This window comes from Oculina patagonica, chromosome 9, assembly GCF_052425735.1.
Source record: "Oculina patagonica isolate OP01 chromosome 9, crgOcupat, whole genome shotgun sequence".
In the NCBI taxonomy this organism is placed as follows: Eukaryota; Metazoa; Cnidaria; class Anthozoa; order Scleractinia; family Oculinidae; genus Oculina; species Oculina patagonica.
The window spans coordinates 22,290,153-22,314,584 of record NC_135766.1 but is presented as its reverse complement, the minus strand read 5'-3'; the positions used below and the strand labels follow the sequence as shown (position 1 = coordinate 22,314,584).

The following is a 24,432-nucleotide window of genomic DNA, read 5'->3' as shown; positions in this document are numbered from 1 at the left end:
CCTACAACCCTGCGATGGACTGTGAGTGAGTAGAAATACTCCCAGTCACCTAAAGGAGCCACGTTACGGTGATTTCGCAGATTTTTGGTCTAAACTGTTTTTAAATTAGTGTTAGGCAGCTAAACCCATGAAAAAAATTTTCTTTCAACATACCTTTAAAGTAAGAATTAACTCTTATTTGCTGATGGAAATCAGTCTATGGCTATAAATATCCAATTTTTTAAGACGCGCGAGAGCAACTTGAATAGTTTAGCCTTGATTTTTCAAATCGCAATCCATTTCCATCCGAGCCATCCCCAGCCAAAGACGCTTGTTAACACTTTTAGTGCTCTAATGTAGCAATTTTTAATAAAAATGGACTATTATTTTGAGGTTTTTCCTTCGACACAAAGGGGAGCGGGACGGCTGTACACAGGCTAAAATTTTGACTGTTAGAAAGTCTGGTAAAATCCGTGACAAAGCCCCTTTTAAGGTGGCTCCATAGGGTTTCTTGACCGCGCGAGGAATGGGTACGAAAATGGCGCGAGCTTTAAATGCAGGCAAATCAAAACAAACATGGCGGCTTCACGCGAGCGTGAAATTTTTGGCGAGAAATCGCGAAACTTGCAACTTGCCAATGAAATAACACCCTTGCCTTCCTGTGTCGAGAAGAAAAATGAGTGTACAACACCCCAACGAGGAGTTTACAACGCCCGCGATGTTTCTGGCCGCTTTTTTAAAGTTGACAAAGTTCGTACGATCGAAAACAAAAAAGAAAAAAATAGAAAATTATTCCAAGAAGGGTTTAGAAATTACAACGTCAAAAGGAAACTGCAATTTGACAATGAAACCCAGGAAAACGAACCGCCTACAAAAAGAATGACACGATCACTTGAGGTTTGTATTTTTTTAAAAATTCATTTTTGAATATTTGGTGCGTGTCTTGTCCTATAAATTATCGGCCCACCTGTGAACGTGCTTTATTAATTTTAACCTGGGCAGAATGCAGCTAAGAGGGAGGAAAAAAGACCGAAAGGCTCCAGACTTATGGATATGGAGACTCTTACAGAGGGTCTAAAAGAATGCTCTTCTTGTCATCGTGGTAAATACAGTTTTATCATTAATATTTTCGAATGTAACAATTTAATTAAATATATACTTTTTCCCAAGTATTTCAAAAGTTTACAACAAACTGACCTATCTTTAAAGAGATACCTATTTCAAGAATCTAGAGAAACTGCCATGTCTTGCAATTGCTTTCAGTACCCGAAACTTTCCAGTTGAAAGAACCACCCTCATATGTACTAGAATCCATTCATTATTGATACAAAATTAATAATACTTTGGTTTAGGACAAATTATCAAATACCAATATGCTCAACAGGAACAGGAACCAGCGTTCAGTCTCTCCCTACAATGTTGGACAAAACTTTTCAAGACACAAATTTCAAATCATTTAGCCCTATGAAACAATACCGAGTAGGGGATTATTCATTACCTGCATGTAAGTTAAGAAATTTGCATCAAGTGCCTGATATGTGTCCCACTAGTTTTGTCCAAGACTGTAGATAAAATTGTAAAATTTGAACTAGAACAAGCTAAGCATGGTACAACCAGAAGGCTACATGAGCTTATTAGTCACATTGTCTCTCAGGAAGCAAACATACTCAGGAAATCAGCCAACTAAAATCATGCTCGAGTGTCAGATATAAGCCAACTGTGATAGAATTGTTTCAAGTTCAGAATGCTTACTCTGTACTCCAAGTACTTATTTTACAAAACAGCAAAAAATAAATTTATAAGTATTAAAGTTCAATATGAACAATACATTTAAAATACATCACATCCCATAATAAAAAGTCTGACTGGCTGGAATATCTGGATTTTTTATTGTTTACCCCCTGATTAATCACATTAGTAATTAGCATTATAATAAAAACATCATGGCAGCAATCTTAAGACTATGAGCAGTCACTTTTTTAGTCTGTCAAGCATGAAGCAAAAAAATAAACGACCCTGCAAAAAAATGGGGACGAGGCTCACCTTGCCTCAGCCCCATTTTTTGTAAGGTCATACATTTTTTCTTTTACGCTTGACGGACTCTGCGAAAAAATAAGGAAGTGCTCGTAGTCTAGCAATCTTGGACAAGGCTGATAAGGCACAATAATAAGAGAAAAATACCCAGCGTACAGATTTTTTTTTATTAGTTTACAATGGTGTTTTTACACAAATTTGTAGGTCCTTTGTCCCTAACCAATATTGTATCAGAAGAACATCAAGGCTTGGCAAGTATATTAAATGTCACATGCAACCACTGCAAAGCAGTAAACACAGTAAAAACTTCAAAAGAGCACAGATCTGGAGCAAGGGGCCCATTGACTTATGATGTTAACACAAGAGCTGCTCTTGGATGTCTGCATGTTGGAGTGGGCAACACTCACTTGAACAATTTACTTTCCACCCTAAACATTCCCACAATGAACTCATCAACTTTTAAAACTCGAGAAAGGGAAGCTGGAAAGGCTGTAGAACAGGTAGCAAAATTCAGTTGTCAACACTTTTTAAACATGGAGAAAGATAAAGCAGTTGAAAATGGTATTGAGCCTGATGAAAACAATTTGGTTTCAGTTTCCTGCTCTTATGACATGGGCTGGCAAAAACGTGGGCGAGGCTTCAATTCAAAGACTGGCCATGCAGCAGCAATGGGCCTTTCCACTGGAAAGGTCCTAGATTACACAACAAAAAATAAGGCTTGCCGTACCTGTGATGAAGTGAAAAAGGCAGGAAAACAACCTAAAGAACATGACTGTAGAAAGAATCATTCTGGGTCCTCTAAGTCAATGGAGCCTTTGTCTGCAGTTGAACTTTTTAACAAGGTGACTGAGTCAAACGTGAAATTTTCTACATATACAGGGGATGATGATTCAACAACTGAATGTCACCTTAAACAAAATGTGCCCTATGGTGTGGAAAAATGGAGCGACACTGTTCACACGAAAAGATCTCTCACAACACGCCTCTACAACTTGAGCCAGCGAGGAAAATTCCCAAACAGTTCAGTTTTGTCACAAAAAGTTATTAACTATCTTGTCAAGTGTTTTACGTACTGTGTTGCACAAAACAAAGGGGATGCTGCAAACATGAAAATTGCAATTCAAAGCATTGTGCCTCACGCTTTTGGAAATCATACTGGCTGTAGAGAGACCTGGTGTCGGCACAAGAAAGACCCTTCAAACTATAATCACAGAGATCTTCCCTATGGCAAAGACCTCCAGGGTGACAGTCTTCAATCAGCACTGAAATCTCTGTTTGATGAATATAGCACAGACATTGTAATTAGCAAACTGGCACCTGCAGCTAATTCGCAGCGAAATGAGTGTCTAAACAGTGTGGTGGGCACAAAGAACCCCAAAATTCGCTATTATGGGGGAAGTGAAAGCAGTGATTATAGAGTTTCTTGTGGTGTCGCTCAAGCAAATGTAGGTTACAAGTACATTCCTCAAACTCTAGAAGCACTTAACATAGAGCCAGGATTCTTCTGTGAAGTTCATTCCTTAAAAATGGAAAAGAAAAGTTCGATGGACAAAGAAAGGAAATCAACACTCCCGTTCAAAATACGTCGATGGCAACTAAACAAACAAAAAATTTCAGAAACCTCAAAGAAAGAGGCCAAAGAGGGTTCCATGTATGAAAGTGGCATTGGATTGAATCTGGACACTTCCGAGACAGCAAGGCAGTCGAACACTTCTGAACTCTCGATCACTGAATTTTATTGCACTGCTATCACAAAAGAACAACAAGTACAGTACGAAAATGTGGTTCCGAAATATACCCCAAGACCTACAATTAACAAGGAAAAATTCGACGACAGTAAATGTTATAACTTTGTGTTGTTTGACACCGAGACAAATTCGACAGGAAAATCAGCAGAAATATGCCAGCTCGCCGCCGTGGATAGGTCAGGCAAACAATTCGCATGCTATATTCTACCAAACAAAGACATAGATTCTTATGCGTCAAAGGTAAACAAACTTACAGTCAAAACTGTCAATGGAACCCGTCGACTTCTTAAAGAAAATCAACCTGTGGTAACCTCACCCTTAGCTGAAGTTCTTAAGCAGTTCGTAATGTTTTTGAAGGAGAGCACGAATGCAGCTTCCTCACAGACCACAAAACCCGTTTGCACAGTCTTGGCAGGACACAACGCCGCGACGTTTGATATTCCAGTGCTTCTTCGCAATGGTGGAAAAGATTTCATCGCTGAGCTTAGTTCCATCAATTGCATTCGCTTTGCAGACACTCTGACACTCTTTAAATCACTGATTCAAAGCAAGCACTCTTCTCTCCTCGATGCCGAAGGTAAATTTCCAAAGCCAAACATGAGTTCTCTTTACGAACACGTTTTTCAAACCACTTTTGACGCCCACGACGCGGTAGCGGATGTGATCGCTCTTCGGAGAATATTGTTTTCGCCAAGACTGGCTTTGTCTGATGAACTGCTGGTCAACAGAAGCTCGGTAATGTCTGTCAAGGATGCCGCAGAAGACATGAAATGGCTTGACAACCGTCATCAGCGACTCCTGACTCTTCGAGGAAAGCTCTACAACCCAGGAAGTGCGGACAGCCCAATAAAACAAACAATCGCCGAGAAAATTTCAGGAAGTGGTCTTGGATATGAGGATCTGAAGAACGTTTTCCAACAATTTGGACGGAAAGGTCTTGTGTGCATTTTGACGAGGCCGCCATTATCATGTCACTCGCCAAGCCGACCAAGGGTTACCAACACGATGAGAATAGTCTCCGCGATTGTGAGATACTTTGAGCAGAATTTCACACATTCTGCTACATGAAGGATTAAGGTATGTCTCTAACTAACCTTTTTGTTAAGAGATATTCGTACAAAAACGACAACAACGGGAAACGCTCGTCTGTAAACATCAACTCGTACCTGGAAACTCACGTGGTTCAAAGATCACGCTTGCGGCCCGCGCATGCTCAAATAGCGATCTTGGACATTTTCTATTCTGATGACGTAATTATTTCGGGGCGAAAATAGAAAATTTCGCCTGGGATTTACTAGAGTTTCCTTCGGTGAAAATCCTTAAAATTTGGCAGAGATGTGATACCTTTTTAACTGCCCATTTTGCCGTTTTTTTAAAAAATTTTGTAAGCCAGTTTTTTTGCTTGGTCAAAAAAACACAAAATAACCAAAAACGAAAAAACGACCTGGACAACCCCCACTTTTTTTGTTGTTAAAAGTTACTTCTCATCAGATTCAATCCGTTGGGAGATTTTCAAAACTTTTCACCGAAGAAAATTAAAGAAAATTAGGATCAAAGCCACAAAAACACCAAAAAATAGGACTTTTTAGGAAGATGTAGCTCAAAAGCAAAGGCTGTTATTTTAAAAAAGAATAATGCACAACATATTTTAGTCCTTGTTTTTAATATTTCATCAGCTTTTATTAAGCTAGTTTAAAAAATAACGCGAAAATGATCTCTTGATGGGTATCACTTGTGCGCGCGCCGTTATATCTCAAAACCCTATGGAGCCACCTTAATAGCTTATAATGATACAAAAACCGGGATGAGCCCCGGCTTGATGTCACTAAACTCGAACGCAGACTTTTCACAACGTACTGCGTGCTTACTGGACAGCAATGAATGACAAAGACAATTTTTTAAATAAAATTCCGTATTTTTTACTTCATTATTTGAAATTATTTTGCTATAATGGTGTTAACACCTACATTGTTGTCTCATTGGCGAGATAGTAAATTGTTCAGTATATACCACTCGGTGAAATACGAGCCCAGGATCATACATCTAACCTGAATACCGTGTTTATATACCGGGAAATAATTAATGTCATGCGATACAAAATTACTAATTGAGTGTTGAAAAGATTTTTAGTACTAAACTGTTAAATTCGTTCAGTGATTTGATTGGTTCACTGGATTGCCTGTGTCCTTTGTGATTGGCTAGGGTGATTACTTTGGTTCTGGTTTTACGACACTCAATCGAAAATCGCTCCACTGTATTGGCTAAATTACCGTATTTTACATCTACACGTTATTTAAGATTCTCCTGGATATCATGTTCTAGGCTCTTTATTGTCGGAAAAACGAAGTGCATAAGGTAAAGCGAGCGAGTTTATCCGGCCTTGATTTTTTTTTGTTTGTTCTTTCTTTGTTTTCATTTCAAGCTTAGAGCCTGGAACACTTTATCACCGGATATAAACAACGAAATGTAATGAAAAATGAAATGAAAAATATAATGAAAAATCTCGATGATTTGGTAAGTGCAGAATGCAATATGGAACAATTGAAAGTATGATGTTTTATATATGATCGTGTTTATTTGCTTTATTTTACTTTCGGAAAAACTGTTCACAGGCTACTTGTATTCTTTCCCAGGTGTTCCTTACGCTAATCTTTGCAAATGTAACACGACACTTTTGTTCGTTTGTAACAAAATACTTTTGTCTTCCTTGAAAATGCGATAACATGAAACTTTTGTTTTTTGTTTGTTTTACGGCGGCATCGATGACATTTGTTTAATTTAATTAAGTTACGGTTTAGACTGCACGAAAGACGATACTCAAAAACTAAAGAAACAAATCTAATCAAAAAACATATTTTTCGACAGGTTTTTTAAAACGCAGTACAGCTAGGATATTTGTTTCCTGGTTATCAGGTGTTCACGCCGAAAACCCCGGTGCAAGCTTTTGCATACCTAATAACGAAAGCGCTTTGAAAGTCTCAAAATCTAATTTAATTAATTTGCGGTTTTTACTTGGCGCCAAGAAGTCTGCAGGAAGCCTACCGCAAACACGCAATACAAGCGATGTTCATGATAGTTCCAGAAAACAACGTAGACTAATCTGCGCATGCGTTTGGTGTAAATTACGTTGAGTAGTACCACAAGGAGAGCAAAGGTTTTACTGAAACAAATATATGCCTTTGAGATCCTCATATAAAAGTAACGTAGATGTGCTCTACGTTTTACTTGGGGGGTATGGTCAGGTGCTCCCACCCCAACCCCCTCCACAGGAATAATTAATTAATTGATATTAATTAATTAATTGACTATTAAAGTTTACACGTTAGCGCACTAGCGGGTTAGCGGACGACAGCCCCAACAAACCATCACAATAGTGCATTCTGCACTAAAAACCCGTAGTTTCATAATTTACTAAATAAATAAGTCTGTTCCACTAACACCCACTTTACCCGTACAACACTGTACATGTTTTCAAAGTAATGAATCCTTGAAAGTAGTAGGGCTCAAAGGCATCGACATCTATAAAATGTCTTTATGGATTTTAAAAGAATTAGCATTGTAGTGCCAACTAAAGACTGGTGTAAATAGCATGTACGATTACAAAAGCATACCAAAGGAACTTAAGTGCTTAAATTGTTGGTCTTCACCGTGCATGTTACTTTTTCGTCTGTAAGGTATTACTGTTGATTTCTGTAAATAGCGGCCTCTAATACTTACGTCTTTCTCCTTCCCCCCTCCCCCCTCATTTGACCCCGCCGCCTACGCCCAAAAACAGTTTGCTCCTAAGGGGAAGTCGTGAAGGGGGGGGGGGGGGATCCTTCGGTAGTCTGTAAATCTTATCTATGAATATTGCTGAACAGTTCCATGAGCAGTGTTTCATAAGCCCACATTTACTTGCTTGAGAATTCATCACTTGTCATTAGACAAATAATTGAAAAATTATAATACAAGGGAGAACATAATTCAAATATTCCTCCTCAAATCAATCAAAAATAGAAACTCTTCGATAATAACAGAAATAATATACATATACAATATCTGAACCCTTTTTACACCCAAGACCAGCAGGCAATATTTACTCAGTATTCTACACACATTTTCTACAATTCTCCTTGGGAGAGTTTCCTCGTAGGTCAGTTTTTCACTGAGCTGATGAGGTCCTTTATTCTCCTTACCTTCCCAGTTAAATTCATTATAGAAAGGTTAGGAGAAACTGTACATTGAACTTAAGGGCCGCTGCTGGAGGTTTAAGCGTTACTTCATAAATATTGTTTACAGTTCTGGCTTTGGTTTTAAAAACAGAACGAAAGCCAACCCCTCTCTCCCCCCCCCCTCCCATCCCCTGTGACATCAAGCCTCAATAAAGTCTAGCAGTATTAGAATGCATCTGATACAGTTCTTGTTCACAACCAGCACACAATCGTTGTCGTCTCTCAATCGGCACGCATCGGCATTTTTCACAAACCGGCCGATCTGTGATGATCCGCGCCGAAACTTGCCGAAGATCACGAGCGTTGGACGCGAAAGTGTCTTCGGGCGAGCCCGAGTGATACCAAGGTTTAGACAACGTGGACGTTGAAAAACTCTTGAGATGTTCACGCTGATGTGACGGATTATATGAAGGGGGAGGCACGTAATTGGCAGGCCGCGGACCATAGCCACCGCGGGCTGACCGTACATAGTCTATCTCTTCCATGGATCGGGCGGGGGAAGGTGAACGATCTCGCGTTGATGACTGAGAGCTTACTCCTGAATTTCCCGCGTAAAACACCTTGGGTCTCGGGCGGGCGATTGCGAAACTCGCCGGTGGTGGTTTTGCACTATCGTTGCTTCTGTAAACCGTAGCGTCGTAAGAGTCCGCCGAGGCAGTTCTAGAGTTTGACGGATTTGATGGTGAAATGTAAACCGAACTCGATACGCGTCTCACCGGTGGCGGTGGTCGGCGGTTTTCGGAACTCTTCGGCTTACTTTCGCCAACAGTAATAACCGTAGTGTAGTCCTTGCTTGGGTCCGGACTCGGCGCGCGTATATTCAGGTTTTGAATCCTGGCTGCGATTTCGCTCTCTCTGTCATAATGCACAGGGCTGTAGCACATAGACTCTGGTTTGATTTGTTGCGTACAAGCTCCCGAGGCAACCCTACTGAAGCCGGGTCTGTGCGATTGAGGTTTACTTACGTAGTGGCCACTTGAATACACGGTGGGTTTAGGTCTAACTTTCAGGGGTAGGGTGGAAGCGTATTGTTCTTCCCAACTGTTTCTGTGGTTTTGTTCTGAATCCAAGTGAGACACTTTGCTCGAGGAGGATACAGGCACTTCGAAAACCCTACGGGCGACAACTTGTGGGGCCGAGGAATCTTTAAAGTGCCGGTCCCTTCTTTGGACGGACATCTGTTAGGAGGAGAAAAGTAAATCAATCAATCAATTAATCGATCGATTGATCAGTCAGTCAGTCAGTCAGTCAGTCAGTCAGTCAGTCAGTCAGTCAGTCAGTCAGTCAGTCAGTCAGTCAGTCAGTCATTCATTCAATCAATCATTTACCCACGTAACTCTAGTGAGGTAGAAGCTCGTTCGAAATACGTACGTGCCAATAAAAAAAATAAAAAATAGAATACACCTATAAATACATAAGAAAACGGTTGAATTGTGACTTTTCTTTTTCTGCAGTGAAAGACAGTTCTTACAGGAAGCTATCCAGTTAGATTATCAAACGAGTAAAAAACAAATACAAGTGAATTTAAACTTGTAGTATTCGCCGTAGGGAATTTGGAAAGGCATACGTTTCGAGCGTTATCCCCTCTTCAAAGCAAAATGTGAACTTTTCGTGCACTTGTCATGAGAATTTGGGTAGTGTAACATACGCTGAAATGAATACGTCTTATACATGGATGGGGTATACTTTCCACGTGGCGTTATACAACAAAGCATTTTTCTCATTTTTCAATGGGCCCTTTGCAGCTAACGGTCGCATGGTACAAAATAACACCTTGCTGAAGGGCGCTGGGACATCAAAACAAAGCGACTTCAACCAGTCATGCTTGACTTTACTTTGTTTTGAATGTACCAGAGGGTAGCTTGCCCTTCAGCATGGCTGATTTTGTACCATGTGAGGGTGACCTGCAAGGGCACATTACTTTCAAAGGAAAAGTGAGGAGACCTCAAAATAATACCGGTAGTTTAGTCATGTAGAAAAAACATCGAAAATAATAAACTGAACAAGGATGGTTTTGACTGAGGAAGACTCATGCGTGTTACGAATGACAAATTTGTAATCCACGTATTACCACATAAAGAAAGACTGTGAGTGGGACTGTTGGCTACTTACATATTGTGGTGGCGGAGCTTGTTGTTGTTGTTGTTGTTGTTGTTGCTGTTGTTGTTTGATAATCAGCTGGTCTCTCTGTCTCTGTTGCCGCAGTAGTTCTTCCTCTCTTTGCTTAGAAAGACTGAAAACGAAATGAACGAAATTGTTATTCACACCAGGCGCGCCATGGGACCTGCAAATGCCCTGGCAGGAATAACGTAACAGAATTCCGCAGTGATAAACTCCGGGCTTACACAACCTCAGGAAAGGCCTTGATAGGGCTTATAATGAAGGAAAAAAAGAGCTTATATCGGAAAAAGGGCAAAAAACAAAAGGGGAGTACTGGTAGTTCAGGTCAAAATGTTTCGTCTTTAAGATATGCATAGCGAGTGCTTTGGCAATCAGCCATACGTAATGCACCACAGTTTTTTCATCTCTTTTTTTAGAGTTCTACAAGACCAGGTTTTTTTTAGAGATTTTGATTGAGCACTGTGCGTGTGCTGCACATGTTTTCATGTGTGAGTGTTCGTGTAGGAGAGGGTTGGGGTGTTGTACCAATCTGTACGACCTACAACCGGGTGGCAGGAAAATCTAAACATGACAAAGCAAGAACCAACGACGACGAAGCAGGTAAACCTGTATACCTGACTGATGCACTTCCGTTGTCCGAGGAGGGACTGGACTGGAGCAGGAGACGTAAGTTCCGGGCTCGCGCCTGACATGCATTCCGCTTCATGTTAGCGTAGTTCTTAGTGTTCAGGTCCACACCATTCTCCTCAGTGACCACTCGGAAGTAAGCTTGGGAGAAACAAATTTAACGATCAGAAATCTACAGGCTATATACATCGTAAGGTACAATACATTTTGGCATTTTGACAAAATTTGCAATAGTCTTTAGGTGGGACCACACCTAAAGATCCCGTACACAGCAACCTTGTCTGAACTCCACCCACATGAATTAACCTTTGCAGGAATTGTTACTATGTCCGTTTTGACAGGAATAAATAATAAAGGAAAACTCTTACGCGTACATGTTTCAAATATCTGACGGTCACTCCCATCGCCACTTCGTAGAATTCCTCTGGGGTAAGGGGGAGAGGGGTGTTCGGCAATACATACATAAATTTCTTTTCCTTTAGCTGACAGGTCTAGAACTTGGAAACAAAGCGTCAGGACAAAGGCGGTGTTACACGGAACAACTTGCAAAACCGATTTTTTGCAGTGTTGCGCGAAAAATCGAACACCGTGTAACATGGTACAGGGGACAATTTTTCGCGCAACTTTTGACTCAGCAACACGTTGCGAGTTTTTGAACCCAAGTCAAAAGCTCGCAACGTAAGATGACCAATATTTAGAAAGTTGGTTTGTGAAACAGGTTGTTCGATTTTTGCGCAACATTGTCGGGCAAAAAATCGTTGTTGCAAGTTGTTCCGTGTAACACCGTTTTAAGTTAAAGTTAGTAAGATAAAACCAAGATGGTACTTACTGGCTGCTTCGGTACAGTAACGCAATGCACTAACGTAGTCCTTCTGGTTCTCGTAATTTTCTAACTTCTGGAGACTCTTCTCAGCCTCTTGAAGAAGGCTTTCAATACGATCATTCTGATGAACTGAATAAGTATTAAAAATTATGTTAGTTAAGCAAGCATAAGATTATTTAGGTTTACACAAGTAGTCACCAACGCATGGTTGGAACATGGTTCTCACTTTTAATTCTGTGGATAAAACCCTAGTGTGTGACCATTCAAATGTAAGCTATTGAGCAGTACTTTCATGTGGTACTGTTTACTTTGCTGTACAAGCAGTTCTAATTTTTAAGTCTTCGGATGAATCCCTAGTGTATGACAATTCAAATAAATGCTCTTGAGCAGTACTTTCATGTGGTACTGTTTATTATGCTGCACAAGATGGTTCTAACTTTAAAGTCTGTGGATGAAACCCTAGTGTGTGACCATTCAAATGTAAGCTATTGAGCAGTACTTTCATGTGATACTGTTTATTATGCTGTACAAGGTGGTTCCAACTTTTGAATCTGTAGATGAAACCCTAGTGTGTGACCATTCAAGTGAAAGCTAGCAGTACTTTCATGTGGTACAGTTCATTATGCTGTACAAGGTGGTTCTAGCTTTTGAATCTGTAGATGATACCCTAGTGTGTGACCATTCAAATGAAAGCTATAAAGTGCTCAGTACTTCCTTGTGGTACTGTTTATTATGCTGTACAAGGTGGTTCTAAATTTAAAAGTCAGTGAATGAAACCTTGGTGTGTGATCATTCAAATGAAAGCTGTTTAGCAGTACTTTCCTATGGAACTGTTTATTATGCTGTGCTTCTACATGTTTGTTCAGTGGCTTCTACACTCTGCATTCTTAGGAAAGTATGGGCTACAAGAAATACAAGCCAGTAAGCAAGTTGTGTGTGAATCCTTACCAGGAGGCCAGTTATCGTATTTGGAATGTCGCCATGTCTGATTAAAACTCATCAGGTCCTCGTCACTTCCTCCATGGTTAGTGTCAGTAGAACTGACTGAGCCCCCAGCAGATGATGGTGCAGAGCTTATCCCGCTATCGTGATTCACCGCTCGGACCTGAGCAGCATGTTCTGCTTTGGATTGTTCATACAGTTTCATGATCTCCATTTTGGCATCTTCATTTTTGGGACTAAAAAGGGATTAACGTTAAAATTATTACATCTTGGTAGCAATTTTGCAGCCAAAGTCGAACTCTTTGTTAATATTTGTGAGTCAACAACTTAGCAGGGTCAAAGCTGAACAAGTTACTTTAAATTTGGTGATAAAGCACGAAGCCAAGATGTATGTTTATAGACTGAGATGAAGTTGAGGTCCATAAACATGCAAAAAAAAAAAAAAAGAAAGAAAGAAAAAGGCCATTATCCTGCCATCTTGGCAGAACAAGTTTAACTGCCTGGTCAACATAGGATCTATTACATAGGTTAAAAAAGTCATGAGTTAAGATCTGAACTGAAATGACAAATTTGTGGGAAAATCGTGGGCAAATATCTCAAGCAGGTAAGATATGTCCATCATGCCCACTCGGGTAGCCAACCACAATGCAAGGTTTACTTTATCCTGGCAACTAGCGTAGACAACCACAACGTACGGGGGGGTAAAGGGGGCCCCCAAAAAAAAAAAAAAAAAAAACAAAAAAAACCCAAAGAAAAGGTTTACTTCATCCTGGCAACTCGCGGAGTCAGACATAATTTTTATAACAACCCCCCCCCCCCTAAAAGGGTACATCAAGAATAGATTCCAGAGTTCACAATGCTGCTTTGAGTCAAACAATGGCCGCAGAAGAGTTATTACGACCATTATGCCACTTGAACTGTACAGACACTCAGTGTCACCGATTCTTTCACTGCACAATGTAACTCACCTCAAATCTATAAGATCAGGATCACCGCTGGACCCACTGGACCCTGTTGATGACCGTCTGGATTTGTGAGAGCTCTTCTTCTTGTTTTGCTTCAAGTGACTAACAGCCAGAGCAGGGTTCACGGCATTCATTATAGCACTTCCTATCCGTCTAAAGCTCGGCCGGTGCTTCCCCTTGCCTGGACTACTGGCAGCAGTGTCCGATGCATTACTGGGTGACCGTGACAGTTGCTTGCCAGGGGCTGTCAAGTCCCCAGAGGAAAGGCTTTTCTTAGAGTTGAAGGATGATTTCTTTTCCTCCTTTGTTTTGAGTCGTAATTTTGATTTTTTCAGTACCATAGGGCTCTTCTCACTATCACTAACACCATCACCAACTCCTCTTTCCGCGGCGAGTTGTTTTCCTGATTGCTTTCCTTCACTGGACTTCTGGCGTGTAGTGCCATTGACGCAGATTCTCTCTTTAAGTGCTGAGTCAGCATTTATGGGGGTGCCATGAGGGTTGGCGTAGAGCAGCAGAAGAGGCTGATAGTGACAGAGACGGCATTTCTCCATCATGACCGTCCAATCAGGACCAATCTGAAGTTTAAAAGAAGCATTGTGTCTATCTTATTACAATGCTCAATAGAATATACCTCAGTGTGGTGCCTCATGGTTAGCAGATTTAATTTCGGAACAAGTGATCTGGGTTTAAATGCTGGCTGGGGTCATTGTGTTGTGTTCTTGGGCAAGACACTTTATTCTTACAGTGACTTTCTCCACCCAGGTGATGATCAGATCCTCAGCTCTCATGACCTGGCTACTTGACTTTGTTACAACACACTAAAGAGAATTTTACTTTAAGGGGCAGTATTACCAAGATTTGGTGCTATTTGAAAATGCGGTGAAGGTGTAAGCATTAATTGGAAATCCACTAACAGTGTAGACTGTCCACAGCCCTCTATTTTTTCGTGTTTTATCGATTGACGAGCGCGCGATGAGAACGGCGAGAGAACTGGATGCAAGCGCAAAACGGAAGCAAGGGGGTGGGGGGTGGGGAAAAATCGAGAGGCTGTGGACAGTCTACTAACAGTTAAAATGTGGTTTGCATACTGACTTCTTAGGAAAGAAGTGGCCTAAAACTTTTCATTTTCAAGATCGACAGTTTTATTTGGCAGAAAATGTCTTAAAAACCATTGATTGCAGTTTATTTACCTCTTGAGTCTGAAATTGGCCTAGCTGCACATTCACAGCGAAATTACTAACATATTGCTAACCCGAGGTGGCCTCGCCTATAAGCCTGGTGGTTTCCTGGAGGTCTCCTCGCCCTATCTACTTGAGCTATTTTGTACTTATTCATTTCAAAAGTGGCTAATAAATGATAAAAAAAGGTAAAGTCTTTTTCGAGCCTGTGGCCCAACAGGCCGGGCTTTCCCGGTTCCGTGCTGCGGCTGGGCCCCCCCTGGTGGGGCTGTCCATCGCGGGTCCCCCCGCGTTTCGCCGGTCCCATTTTCCCTGGGTGGGGAGGCACTGTGGGTAAGTGTCTTGCCCGCACACGCGCGCCCCGCCAGGCCCGCCCGGGCCGTTCGCTGGGGCGGCGCGCTCCTGGCCCCGCGCCTCCCACCTAATAAATGATGATGATGATTAATTTTTTTTATGTTTAAAAGTTACCGGTATTTTGTTTATCAGTGAGTGCATCCTCATTATTCAAGAATACATTACACAAAAACTTTCTGGTGACACTGTCCCTTTAATTAATCACTCCTTGGAGGAGGAGGATTCCTTACCTCCTTGACTCGGGCATCATCAAAATAAATCCATGTTCGTAGTTTGCTATGAAAAAAGAATGTTGAGTAGTGTTTGCCATAGTATGTTACTATGCCAACCAGCTGCAGACAAGCATCCTTGGCTCTCTCATCATAAACTTGATGATACAACTGCAAGAAAAGATTAAAACTCACTTTAACAACAGCATGGTGCACTGAAAGGCACCCCCTTTGGCAGAATCCTTCCTTAAGTGGACACCTCTGGCAAATCGCAAAGAAAAATGTTTTCTTTGCTAATGTATGACTTAGGAGCATGCTGAGCACTTGTAGACTTCTGGGATGGTCAATCCCAGTGTCTACAAGTGCTTAGCATGCTCCTGAGTCATACATTACGCAAAGCGAACATTTTTCTTTGGTCGTGCACGATTTTTCATTTTTGAAAAATTTCTAAATCGCACGTAATATCAAGTGAACTTCTAACTAATGAAGACTTAAGAGTTAGCTGAAACGTGTTGGAAACAACAATACAAAAGTCAGTCTCATACATAAACTTTCTTTGAATATGTCATTTTCTGACTACAACTACTCAAGTGTAGTTTACACGTACACATACTTGAAACTAAAACTTCAAAAAACTACTTGTACACTGTAGTACACAAACATTCAACAGATATCCTGAATATTAACAGAAAAGCATTTTTACAAATTGAGTGTTCATTCTTACATCAGAAAGCTTGAGAGTTGTTCCAATGCACTGTAAAACATCTGCAATATGTTCTGCATCTGGGGACTCAGAATCCCAGATCAGACCAACACTTACTGCAATAAAAAGATTATATAAATTAATTATTAAGGTCATTTCCCTGAAATAGAACTGAACACAATTTTTTAACCAAACTTCGCCTACTGGTTTATTACTTTGAGGGAACTTAAATTTTGAAATAAAAAAGGGGGGTCACCAGATTTGTTTAGGAGCAGGAAGACCATGTATATTCCATATAATTCCTTTATAATTCCTCTGCGAGTACTGGCAAAGTACACTTTTTTAGCGATAATTTATTTTTCAAACACATGAATTGATCTGTTTTCATTTTACAGAAAGAATTTGATCGCTACACCAAAAATATGAGAAAAAATTGATAGGTCACCAGACTCGTTTAGGAGAAAGTGACAATTTACTTCTCTCGCGGACTAAGCCACATAGAAAAAAGCCGCCATTTTGTTGATGTTCGCGCGCGCGCACTAAATACGCGTAAAATTCTGTGCAGTAAGGATGCGCAATGCAATACAGGGCAATGACCTTAATAACATAGAAAACAATCCCTCATTTAAGTAAATATAATGCAAGTAATCTGCATAAACGAATGCACATGCATGCTTAGCGAAAGGCCCGGAGTCTATGCCATATGTGATTTGAGTATGTTGTTGATCAGTCATCCTTTCTCTACTCTAAGGTTTTTCTCTGGAACCTCCAAGACTTTTTAATTCCAAAAAAAGGGGATAAGCCACTGCACATTCCCCTTTTTTCAAATTTACTTTAGAAATGAAAGGTTTTATGCAGTCTGTTCTGTTTGCTTACCAATATCAGGACAGTTCAGAAGTAAGCGTTGCACTTGCACTCTATCATTACAGTCTGGACTCTGAAATAAAAAGGAAACAAACTTTAGTCACTGCCATTTCAGTTACTGTACATGCAGGGTTCTCAATAGAAATTTCACCAGCTGTTGCTGTGTTGTTTTCACCCCTAACAGGGAACTGCATGGCCAAAGGCTATGTAACTTCAATCTATTGACTGCAGTGCTTTGACAGCCGTAACACTTTCAAGTGACACTCGTGACAGGTGTTACGGGTTCAACTGAGAACCCTGATTCATGCAAATCAAAAAAATACAAACACTTCATTACAATTGCCATGTTTATTGTGCAGTAATAAATCAGATGGTAGATCAAGACCACAGGAATAATTGTCATACAGTTTTCAGTTTATTCATGTTACATTTCTTTTTTTCCCTAGTGATACAATAACATTCCACAAATGATTCTGCACTGTAGCGTTTTGCATTTTTGTGATTTGCATTGTGAATCTGTTTCAAGGATCCACAGATATTTGTTGCCAAATCTAACAATTATGCAATTTATTTTAAAAATGCATAACCCATTTATCAAAGCATAGTCTGACCAAACATCAGATCTCGCTCTTACAGCAAGGCGCCCAAAAGTGTGACCACTTTTAATTTTTTCACATTCTTTCATGCAGATTTAATCCAATCAGAAGTCAACTGCAAGCTATCTACGGCTTTTGATTGGATTAAATCTGCACGAAAGAATGTGAATAAATTAAAAGTGGTCACACTTTTGGGCGCCTTGCTGTAAACATTAGTGGCAGTCTTGCTCATTTCATCAGGTCATTAAAGTTATCACTTTAAAAACAAATGCATTAGAAATAAACATAAACTAGTGGTAAACAACGGTTAGGAAATGCAGGCTAGAATGCTTTTGATTCGAGGGATTTTGCCTATTATAAGTTATCAAAATTTTTATCAGAAACTTACTTGACATTCTCTCGTGTCCTGTCCTGCTCTTCGCAACAGAACTCCAAATTGATTTTCAATTGGCCGAGTGTTGTCCCATCCTTTTAAACTCCTTGCCTTAGCACTGTCACAAAACAATTATGTTATAATGTATCTTTAAATTATGTAAATAAAAAACTTATGGCAAGCAATTTGGAGGTGCACTAGCTGGCCAAATGCATGGTTAGCAAAGTGACTATGGATCAAACAGTCAGGTTGGATCTCTGGCTGGGGTCACTATGCTGTGTTCTTGGACAAGACATGTTACCCTCACAGTGTTTCTATCTCCATCCAGGAGCATATATACCGGGGGGGGGGGGGGCCCCCCCCCCCCCCCCCCCCCCCCCCGGCATATATACCACAACCCAGTCAAAATGTTGGGGGTAACCTATTACAGACTAGGGGAAGGGGAAGTCAGAAAAACAGTGTCTTTCTAAAGCCAGGATAGCCTGTGGCTGTGCAACCCACTTCAGTCCAACCCACTGACTTAATTTACAGTCTACTAGCATTGAACTTGGCTACTTCAGTCCTGACAGAGGTATAAAGAAAACTATCAGGCAGGCTTTTAGCCAGGATTTAGAAAGTGGGAGTCCAAAATTATTTTTATAAGGCCTGACTTTGTCCACATAGGAGGGCCTGAGGAGCATGCAAGGTGTTTTTCTGCAGTTATGAGCGCAAAGGTATCTCAAGATTTCCAAATTTACTAAAAAAAACTCTGTATACAGTTATTCATATTAGTTTTCTCTGAAAAGTGGCCGTCCATAGGACACATGGACTCCCACCTGGCTAATACCCTGCTATCAGGCAAAAAAGGCAGAACATACCACAGTGCAGATGCAGAAACATAGTGCACAAGTTGGAAGAAAGGGAGAGGCTCTGACTGCTCACCACAGCGGCATATTGTCTTGAAAAAAACAACAATAATAATAGTTAGGAGAATTCTACTAGTATACTAATCAGGGCGCGACAAAAGTGCTGTCCGATAGCCCGGGGCTAGTAGAATTATCCGTCGGGCTAGCGTACTCTGATCACGAGTTGCCCGACGGGCAAGCAACACACGGGCAAGAAACATTGTTTTTTTATGACAACCTTCAGAAATAAAATTAATGTGCACCAGACAAATTAGAGGGAAAAATTTGGGGCTCGAAAATGTGACTCACTGCATCCTTGGCCACTAAAACTCCTGGTTTTATAGTCTCCAACTTGAACGTGGCGACTTTATTTCTCTGTATAAGATCGATAAGATGAGTAACGGCCATTTTCTGTGGAATTGTGTCCTTCCAGAAAATTATTATATTGGAAGATCTTTGCTTTTAAAACGTTCAAAATGAGAAAGGAAGTCATAGTGTTCCAATCCATGGTATTGCTTTGCCGTAAAGTACTCCATCACTTCGTAAAACTTGCAAATGGCTGACCGCTTTTGAAAACGCCCCGAAATGCATTGCAGGCATTGGGTACGTCATGTATGCATATGAATTGTGTCTCTTGAAATGAAGGATTACAAATATGAATGAACAATTTTAAATCTGCATATAATTAATTATGCAAATTACCTTCGGGCTAGCTTCTCAGAGCTTCGGGCTAGTAAGATAAGATAATGGCTTGCCCGAAGGGCAAGCTGACTTTTCTATTTTCGTCTCACCCTGACTAATACAAATGCTGCAGTCTGATTGCCTGAGTATTATACACTATCAGAGTAAGTTTAGAAATATTATTATTAGAAAATTCAATTCCCAAGAAAACTTAAAGGATATTCACTGTTAAAATGTCAAAATTACTGATTGAATGAACTGATGACTGTGAGTACAGTACATAACTGAAAGTTTCAAATCACAATTCAGTCCACAGGCAATTTCACTAAAGGGTGACATTTAATGTTTGTTCACATATACCTGTTCAATAATCTGCATAGCAAACTTCTGGTGTGATATACAATGCTTGGCTGTACAAGCATCTTCATGTTCATTCTTAGCAACGAGGGTATGCATATGGCTCAGGATGTTCTCCTAAAGGAAATAGCAGAAAATTACATTTGATTCAAACAATGTTCAAGGAAACTACAAAGAAATAGGTTTGTCTTCAGAACTATGTAGACAGATTATTAAGAAATTTAATGACAAATGGGACTTTCAAATAAACAAACATCTGACCAACTTTCTGCTTGGAAAGTGGCTGTAATGATCAGTCAAAAAGATCTGAACTAAGTGGCTTTGGTGTTGAAGTAGGTGGTCGATTTTGCTACCTTTTATAAAAGAATCAGAAAATATCCCAGCAGAGTAGCTCAGGCCAAAAATACTGAGTAGATCGTGATTTTCGCCGTCGGTCTGCTATTTGTGACAACCAAATATACTTGGCAATTGGTCTTTATTGCTTAAAAGGAAAAAACTATTTTCCACTGTAATACTCACAAAACACTCCGCAGCATCATCCATGTCTCCCAGTTGAAATCTATGCTGGTTCTGTTGAGCAACATACAAAGACTTTTAACTTATCTCCATGTACTCCTTTTATTGTCATATACATGTAGAACCAGGTGGGAGAATATCATTTCCTTAGTTTCTGTGACCTGAATCATGTCACAGCTGCACTTGGTAAACATTTAAGTATTGATGCACCTACTACCATCCGACAATTTTGTAATCAAGATCTGATTTAAAATGCGAGGGGACAGGGGTCTCAAAATTTGGGTAGAATTGTGCAGCATACTTCCCAAAACCCTTACCCTATTTCAGAACTTAATATGCGATTCTATTTCAAAGCTGACTGCAGGAGTAAACCCGGTCCCCAGGATCATAGTCAGAACAATCAAAGTTAAAGCTTGCCTAACTATGGGGGATCAACTGACAAAATTAAAGTATTGTAACGATCGTCTTCGTCCACAATTACTTTATTTATTGTTTTAACACTGCGAGTACAAACAACTGCACTCCGAGTATCGCTCACACAACACACATGGAAAAACGTAAGTCCCTCTTTTATACTGTTGTACACGAGTTCACTACGCGTACTTCTTCCTAATAAGGGTCTCTACATGCTCCTGCACACAAACTGCTCGTGCAAGACTCTGTTTCGTTACAGTATGTTAAATTCTAAGAAACCAGTTGGTTTTGATAATTAATGCTGACCTTAAATGCTACGGCCAATGCAACTCTCAACCCATCAGGAGGTAAAGCATCATTACTGCTGTACTGAAACTGCTTGAAGATGAAATCCAGTGCACAGAATATACACGACTGCCCCATGCAGTAGTGACCCTTGATCTCCCTGAAACTTCTTCGAAACACATCAAGATGCCAAAGTACCTGTAGAAATATGTTTAATAAGTATCAAAGAATTACAATTAGCTCACAAACTGTAAAGCACATGTACATTGTGTCCTGCAAAATAAGGAAAGCCTTTAATGTCTAGAAATTAAAAAAATATTATACAGTGGCTATAAGGTAAAGGTTAAGTCTCCATTCTAACCCACAAGGGGGACACATGGACAGAGCTATATGATATGATATGATATGGATGCTTATATAGCGCATTTACAAAGCCCATGATCAATGCGCTTCACAATTTGAATTTTATGGGATGAGACCGGACATCAGCATATAAGGCGCCTATGGCAGCCGCTATCCGTCCATGTGTATGATCTCACCCCACCACCCAACCCATGGAATACAACAGACCACAACACCGGGAACTTCATGCCCTACTCTTTGCGATGAGTGTGTGGGTTCTTTAACGTCCCCTGCTGATTATAACACTGAAGATGCAGGAGATGGGGCCTATGGTTTATCATCCTTATCCGAGAAGACTAGAATGTCTAACCATTTCTAGATGTAATTACAAAGGCAGCACATTCTCCTCAGTTATTTTAAGACCCTGAGTGTTGGTCCGGTCTGGGAGTCGAACCCGAGACCTCCCGCACGACAGTCCGGCGCTCTACCACTGAGCTAACCGGTCGCCTTAACACTGTTACCGCTAACACTGTTTTCTGTAGCATTAAGCAACTAAGAGTATGCTGGTCTACCCCCTCACCCTCCCCCCTGAAGGGATCCTTTTCCATTGAAGGGTTGTCCCCCATTTGAATTGCCAGCATGTTTATATACCTAGATGCATGGATGTAGATTAAAGCCGGTGCCTGGTAAAATACAGGTCTGTCTGTAGCATGGATTTTGCTGCCCTTGAAGGCCGGTAAATGGGAAATACCTGCCTTCAGCAATGGCAGGTACAAATCTTAGGTACATCCCTTGAGTGGATTTAAGAAAGGCACTGTGAGAGACAAGTGCCTTGCATGAACCTGGCCAGGGTTAAAACCGGGACTACTACTGAACAGTATTTGTGCAACAATCACAAAACTTGTAGTATTGATTTGTGCCAAACAATTTGAAAAATCAATGAAGGCATCTCATAAAGTGAATTCTAAGACTTCATGTTGTGTATTTTGTAATTAAAATAAATATTTCAGTTAATAATATTATCACAACCTTCTAGAAGGGTCACATGGATGTTTGATCTGTGTGTAATTCAAGATCAAGGCTTGTTACAAGTATGGCTCTCAATATAAGTTAAGTTGAAAATACTATCCATCTACTCTTGGGCACCAAGTCAAGGTAAGATGGTTACAAATCGATATTGCACAATTGAAATGTTTTAGCTGCATAAGACACTACAAAAGAAAATGACTTTAAACAAAAAAGGGTGAAATACCACCCGTGAATTGAACAGCTAGGCTTAATCATATTATCGCTTAGATAAATGACCATTCATAAACAGTTTCCTATGTGAAATGATATATTGGTTGAAATTAAGTTTTCTGTGCTAATATGTCTATTAAAATGTTGCTACAAGTGGTTAAAGTGATATTGGCAAAGAACCAAGTAAAGTTAAAGTTGCTCTGAAATAATAAACTATCAAAAATCACCAGGGGTCACAAGATTCTTATTATCTTGTTATCATTTATAATATGCCAAAGGTAATGCGTCTTTAATTACCTACAAATATTATTTTGTTGGGTTTTAGCAAGAGTGCTTCAAAAACAAAACACAACTGACAAGTGAAAGTGAAGTATCTAAAAATTTTGACAAGTCGTTATTAAAGTAAAAGCTTTCCGTGAAGTGGCGCAAGCAGATTTTTCCCATATTTGATCAAGAGGTGTGACAGGCCAGCATACATCATGTATGCTTTTTGAACACTTAGCTAGTCCAAATCCTAGAAAAACAGTCTGGCATTTAGACAAAAACTCAATTAAGCATCAGATCATTTTACGTCGGAGGCAATTACGAAATAAATTTGATAATGATTTTGCAATGCAATAAATCGTTAGTGGCAAGTGGCACAGGGTTTGAATTAAAAGCCTTATGATTCCATTGTGTTTTGACACAAATCATTTTAATCGTCCACAATAGAAGCTTAGCGTTTTTACAAAAACTTTACACGCATCACCGACAGCTTTATGTCAAGAGAAAGGCGATTTCTAAAATCAGCATTCCTACGGATTCCCACAACCGCAAATATCTTGCTGGCAAGTGATTGAACATCTTTTAATCACCTACGTGTACAATATTTTTACGACGGCTGAGTTTTAGGAAAACACAGATCCACAATCATAAGATATTACATCCATTGCAGAAATCGAATAGGATCACACACATCGTTGTACGCTAAATCAATATCTGTGAAGTGCAATAAAAAGTGTGGGCACGAAATATATTACAAAACGTGACAGAATTACAACTTTAACTTTGAGAAGAAACAGTGCATCATATCGGCATTATAATGTCCTACTGTGAGAACATTTAGCGGTCACTTTGGTCGTTTCAACACTGGTTTTAACACGATAAAAATAGCGCGTATAAAAGTTATTAAGCTTCGGTTTGTATTGTTCTAGGAAAGCGAAGGCCGACAACGGCAACACCCATTACTCTAGAATGAGAAAACTTCGTAAATGTTTGAAGCAGAAAGCGGGAAGAATCCTTAATGAAAATACTAATAACCCAACGAACATCTATCCTGTAAACAAACTGTATTCCTTACCTGTACTGCTGAGTTAAGAAAACAATTATTTTCACCCGGGTTGTTAATCAAGCCCTTGTTATAAGCCATCGATGCAGTTCTTTCAAGTCGTTCTTGCTTGTCCATTTTATCCATTTTGCTGTCCTTGTGGATATAATTGCCACCGTTTCCTTCGAGAAAAAGCGTTTCTTTATGGATGACAACAAAACATACTGTCGTTTGTAAGCGGTTGTCGATGAAGCGGATCGATCGATTGAAAACTTCCAACCAAAGTGTGTAGACTCGTACAAAAACACCAAGTTAACTCGAAGAATATTACATTCTCGAGGCAAAGACCTCGCTGGGTATTATCTAAGGAGCCTTTTGCATCCTTAAAGTATCTTTCCCAAGTGCTGAAGCCGTCATAAACTGTATTCAAAGCTAAAATCTCAGCTTTTCAGACTAACCAGTCGCCATGTTTTCGTGTTGTGTGTTTGGCGGTGTGACGTCATGACCACGCAAGAAAATTCCTGGGGAGAGAAAGCTGAAGGCTTGCTGCGTGAACAGGAAGTCGCCCAAAAATGCACTCATCACACGAAATGTATGAGGAAAACATGCAAACTACTTCCGGTCTGTTTGTCCATTTTTAGCAAAAATTTTATGATTCTGAAAGTTTCAAATTTTTAA

General features: G+C 40.1%; 3 protein-coding genes and 1 pseudogene across 4 annotated transcripts; 3 read left to right on the top strand and 1 right to left on the bottom strand.

The window, feature by feature from the left end:
- The first annotated feature begins 555 nt into the window (after window positions 1-555).
- On the top strand, window positions 556-2,424 carry LOC144665040 (uncharacterized). The gene is made up of 4 exons (XM_078526221.1): window positions 556-876; window positions 982-1,081; window positions 2,218-2,342; window positions 2,407-2,424. Exons 1-4 carry the CDS (start codon window positions 556-558, stop codon window positions 2,422-2,424), a joined length of 564 nt encoding a protein of 187 aa, XP_078382347.1.
- Window positions 2,425-2,456: 32 nt separating this feature from the next.
- Window positions 2,457-3,557, top strand: LOC144666722 (uncharacterized; annotated as a pseudogene).
- On the top strand, window positions 3,540-4,829 carry LOC144665039 (uncharacterized). The gene has a single exon (XM_078526220.1). The coding sequence runs from the start codon at window positions 3,540-3,542 to the stop codon at window positions 4,827-4,829; it is 1,290 nt and encodes a 429-aa protein (XP_078382346.1).
- An 826-nt stretch (window positions 4,830-5,655) lies between these two features.
- On the bottom strand, window positions 5,656-24,274 carry LOC144666100 (uncharacterized). 2 transcript variants are annotated; one of them, XM_078527449.1, is made up of 16 exons: window positions 23,788-24,274; window positions 20,889-21,065; window positions 20,172-20,222; window positions 19,656-19,769; window positions 18,588-18,667; window positions 17,746-17,848; window positions 16,774-16,834; window positions 15,919-16,013; window positions 15,216-15,365; window positions 13,454-14,028; window positions 12,492-12,721; window positions 11,550-11,672; window positions 10,708-10,861; window positions 10,085-10,205; window positions 7,155-9,150; window positions 5,656-6,263 (listed from the first exon to the last, which is right to left on the bottom strand). In XM_078527449.1, exons 1-15 carry the CDS (start codon window positions 23,899-23,901, stop codon window positions 8,119-8,121), a joined length of 3,180 nt encoding a protein of 1,059 aa, XP_078383575.1. In that variant the 5' UTR covers window positions 23,902-24,274; the 3' UTR covers window positions 5,656-6,263; window positions 7,155-8,118. The 2 variants fall into 2 exon arrangements, with proteins under 2 accessions (XP_078383575.1, XP_078383576.1); XM_078527450.1 differs by lacking the exons at window positions 16,774-16,834; window positions 17,746-17,848; window positions 18,588-18,667; ... (2 more) ...; window positions 20,889-21,065; window positions 23,788-24,274 and adding an exon at window positions 16,500-16,699 and having other exon boundaries at window positions 15,919-16,047.
- Window positions 24,275-24,432: the final 158 nt, after the last annotated feature.

Excerpts from the sequence above, each read along its gene's own strand:
- LOC144665039 (XM_078526220.1), top strand. The coding sequence starts at position 3,540 with ATGGAAAAGAAAAGTTCGATGGACAAAGAAAGGAAATCAACACTCCCG.
- LOC144666100 (XM_078527449.1), bottom strand. The coding sequence starts at position 23,901 with ATGGATAAAATGGACAAGCAAGAACGACTTGAAAGAACTGCATCGATG. Across the intron at positions 15,366-15,918 it reads CAACTCTCAAGCTTTCTGAT|TTGTATCATCAAGTTTATGA; the intron begins GTAAGAATGAAC and ends CTTTTCTTGCAG. Across the intron at positions 10,862-11,549 it reads TTACTGTACCGAAGCAGCCA|CTTACTTCCGAGTGGTCACT; the intron begins GTAAGTACCATC and ends GTTTCTCCCAAG.
- LOC144665040 (XM_078526221.1), top strand. The coding sequence starts at position 556 with ATGGCGGCTTCACGCGAGCGTGAAATTTTTGGCGAGAAATCGCGAAAC. Across the intron at positions 877-981 it reads GAATGACACGATCACTTGAG|AATGCAGCTAAGAGGGAGGA; the intron begins GTTTGTATTTTT and ends TAACCTGGGCAG. Across the intron at positions 1,082-2,217 it reads ATGCTCTTCTTGTCATCGTG|GTCCTTTGTCCCTAACCAAT; the intron begins GTAAATACAGTT and ends ACAAATTTGTAG.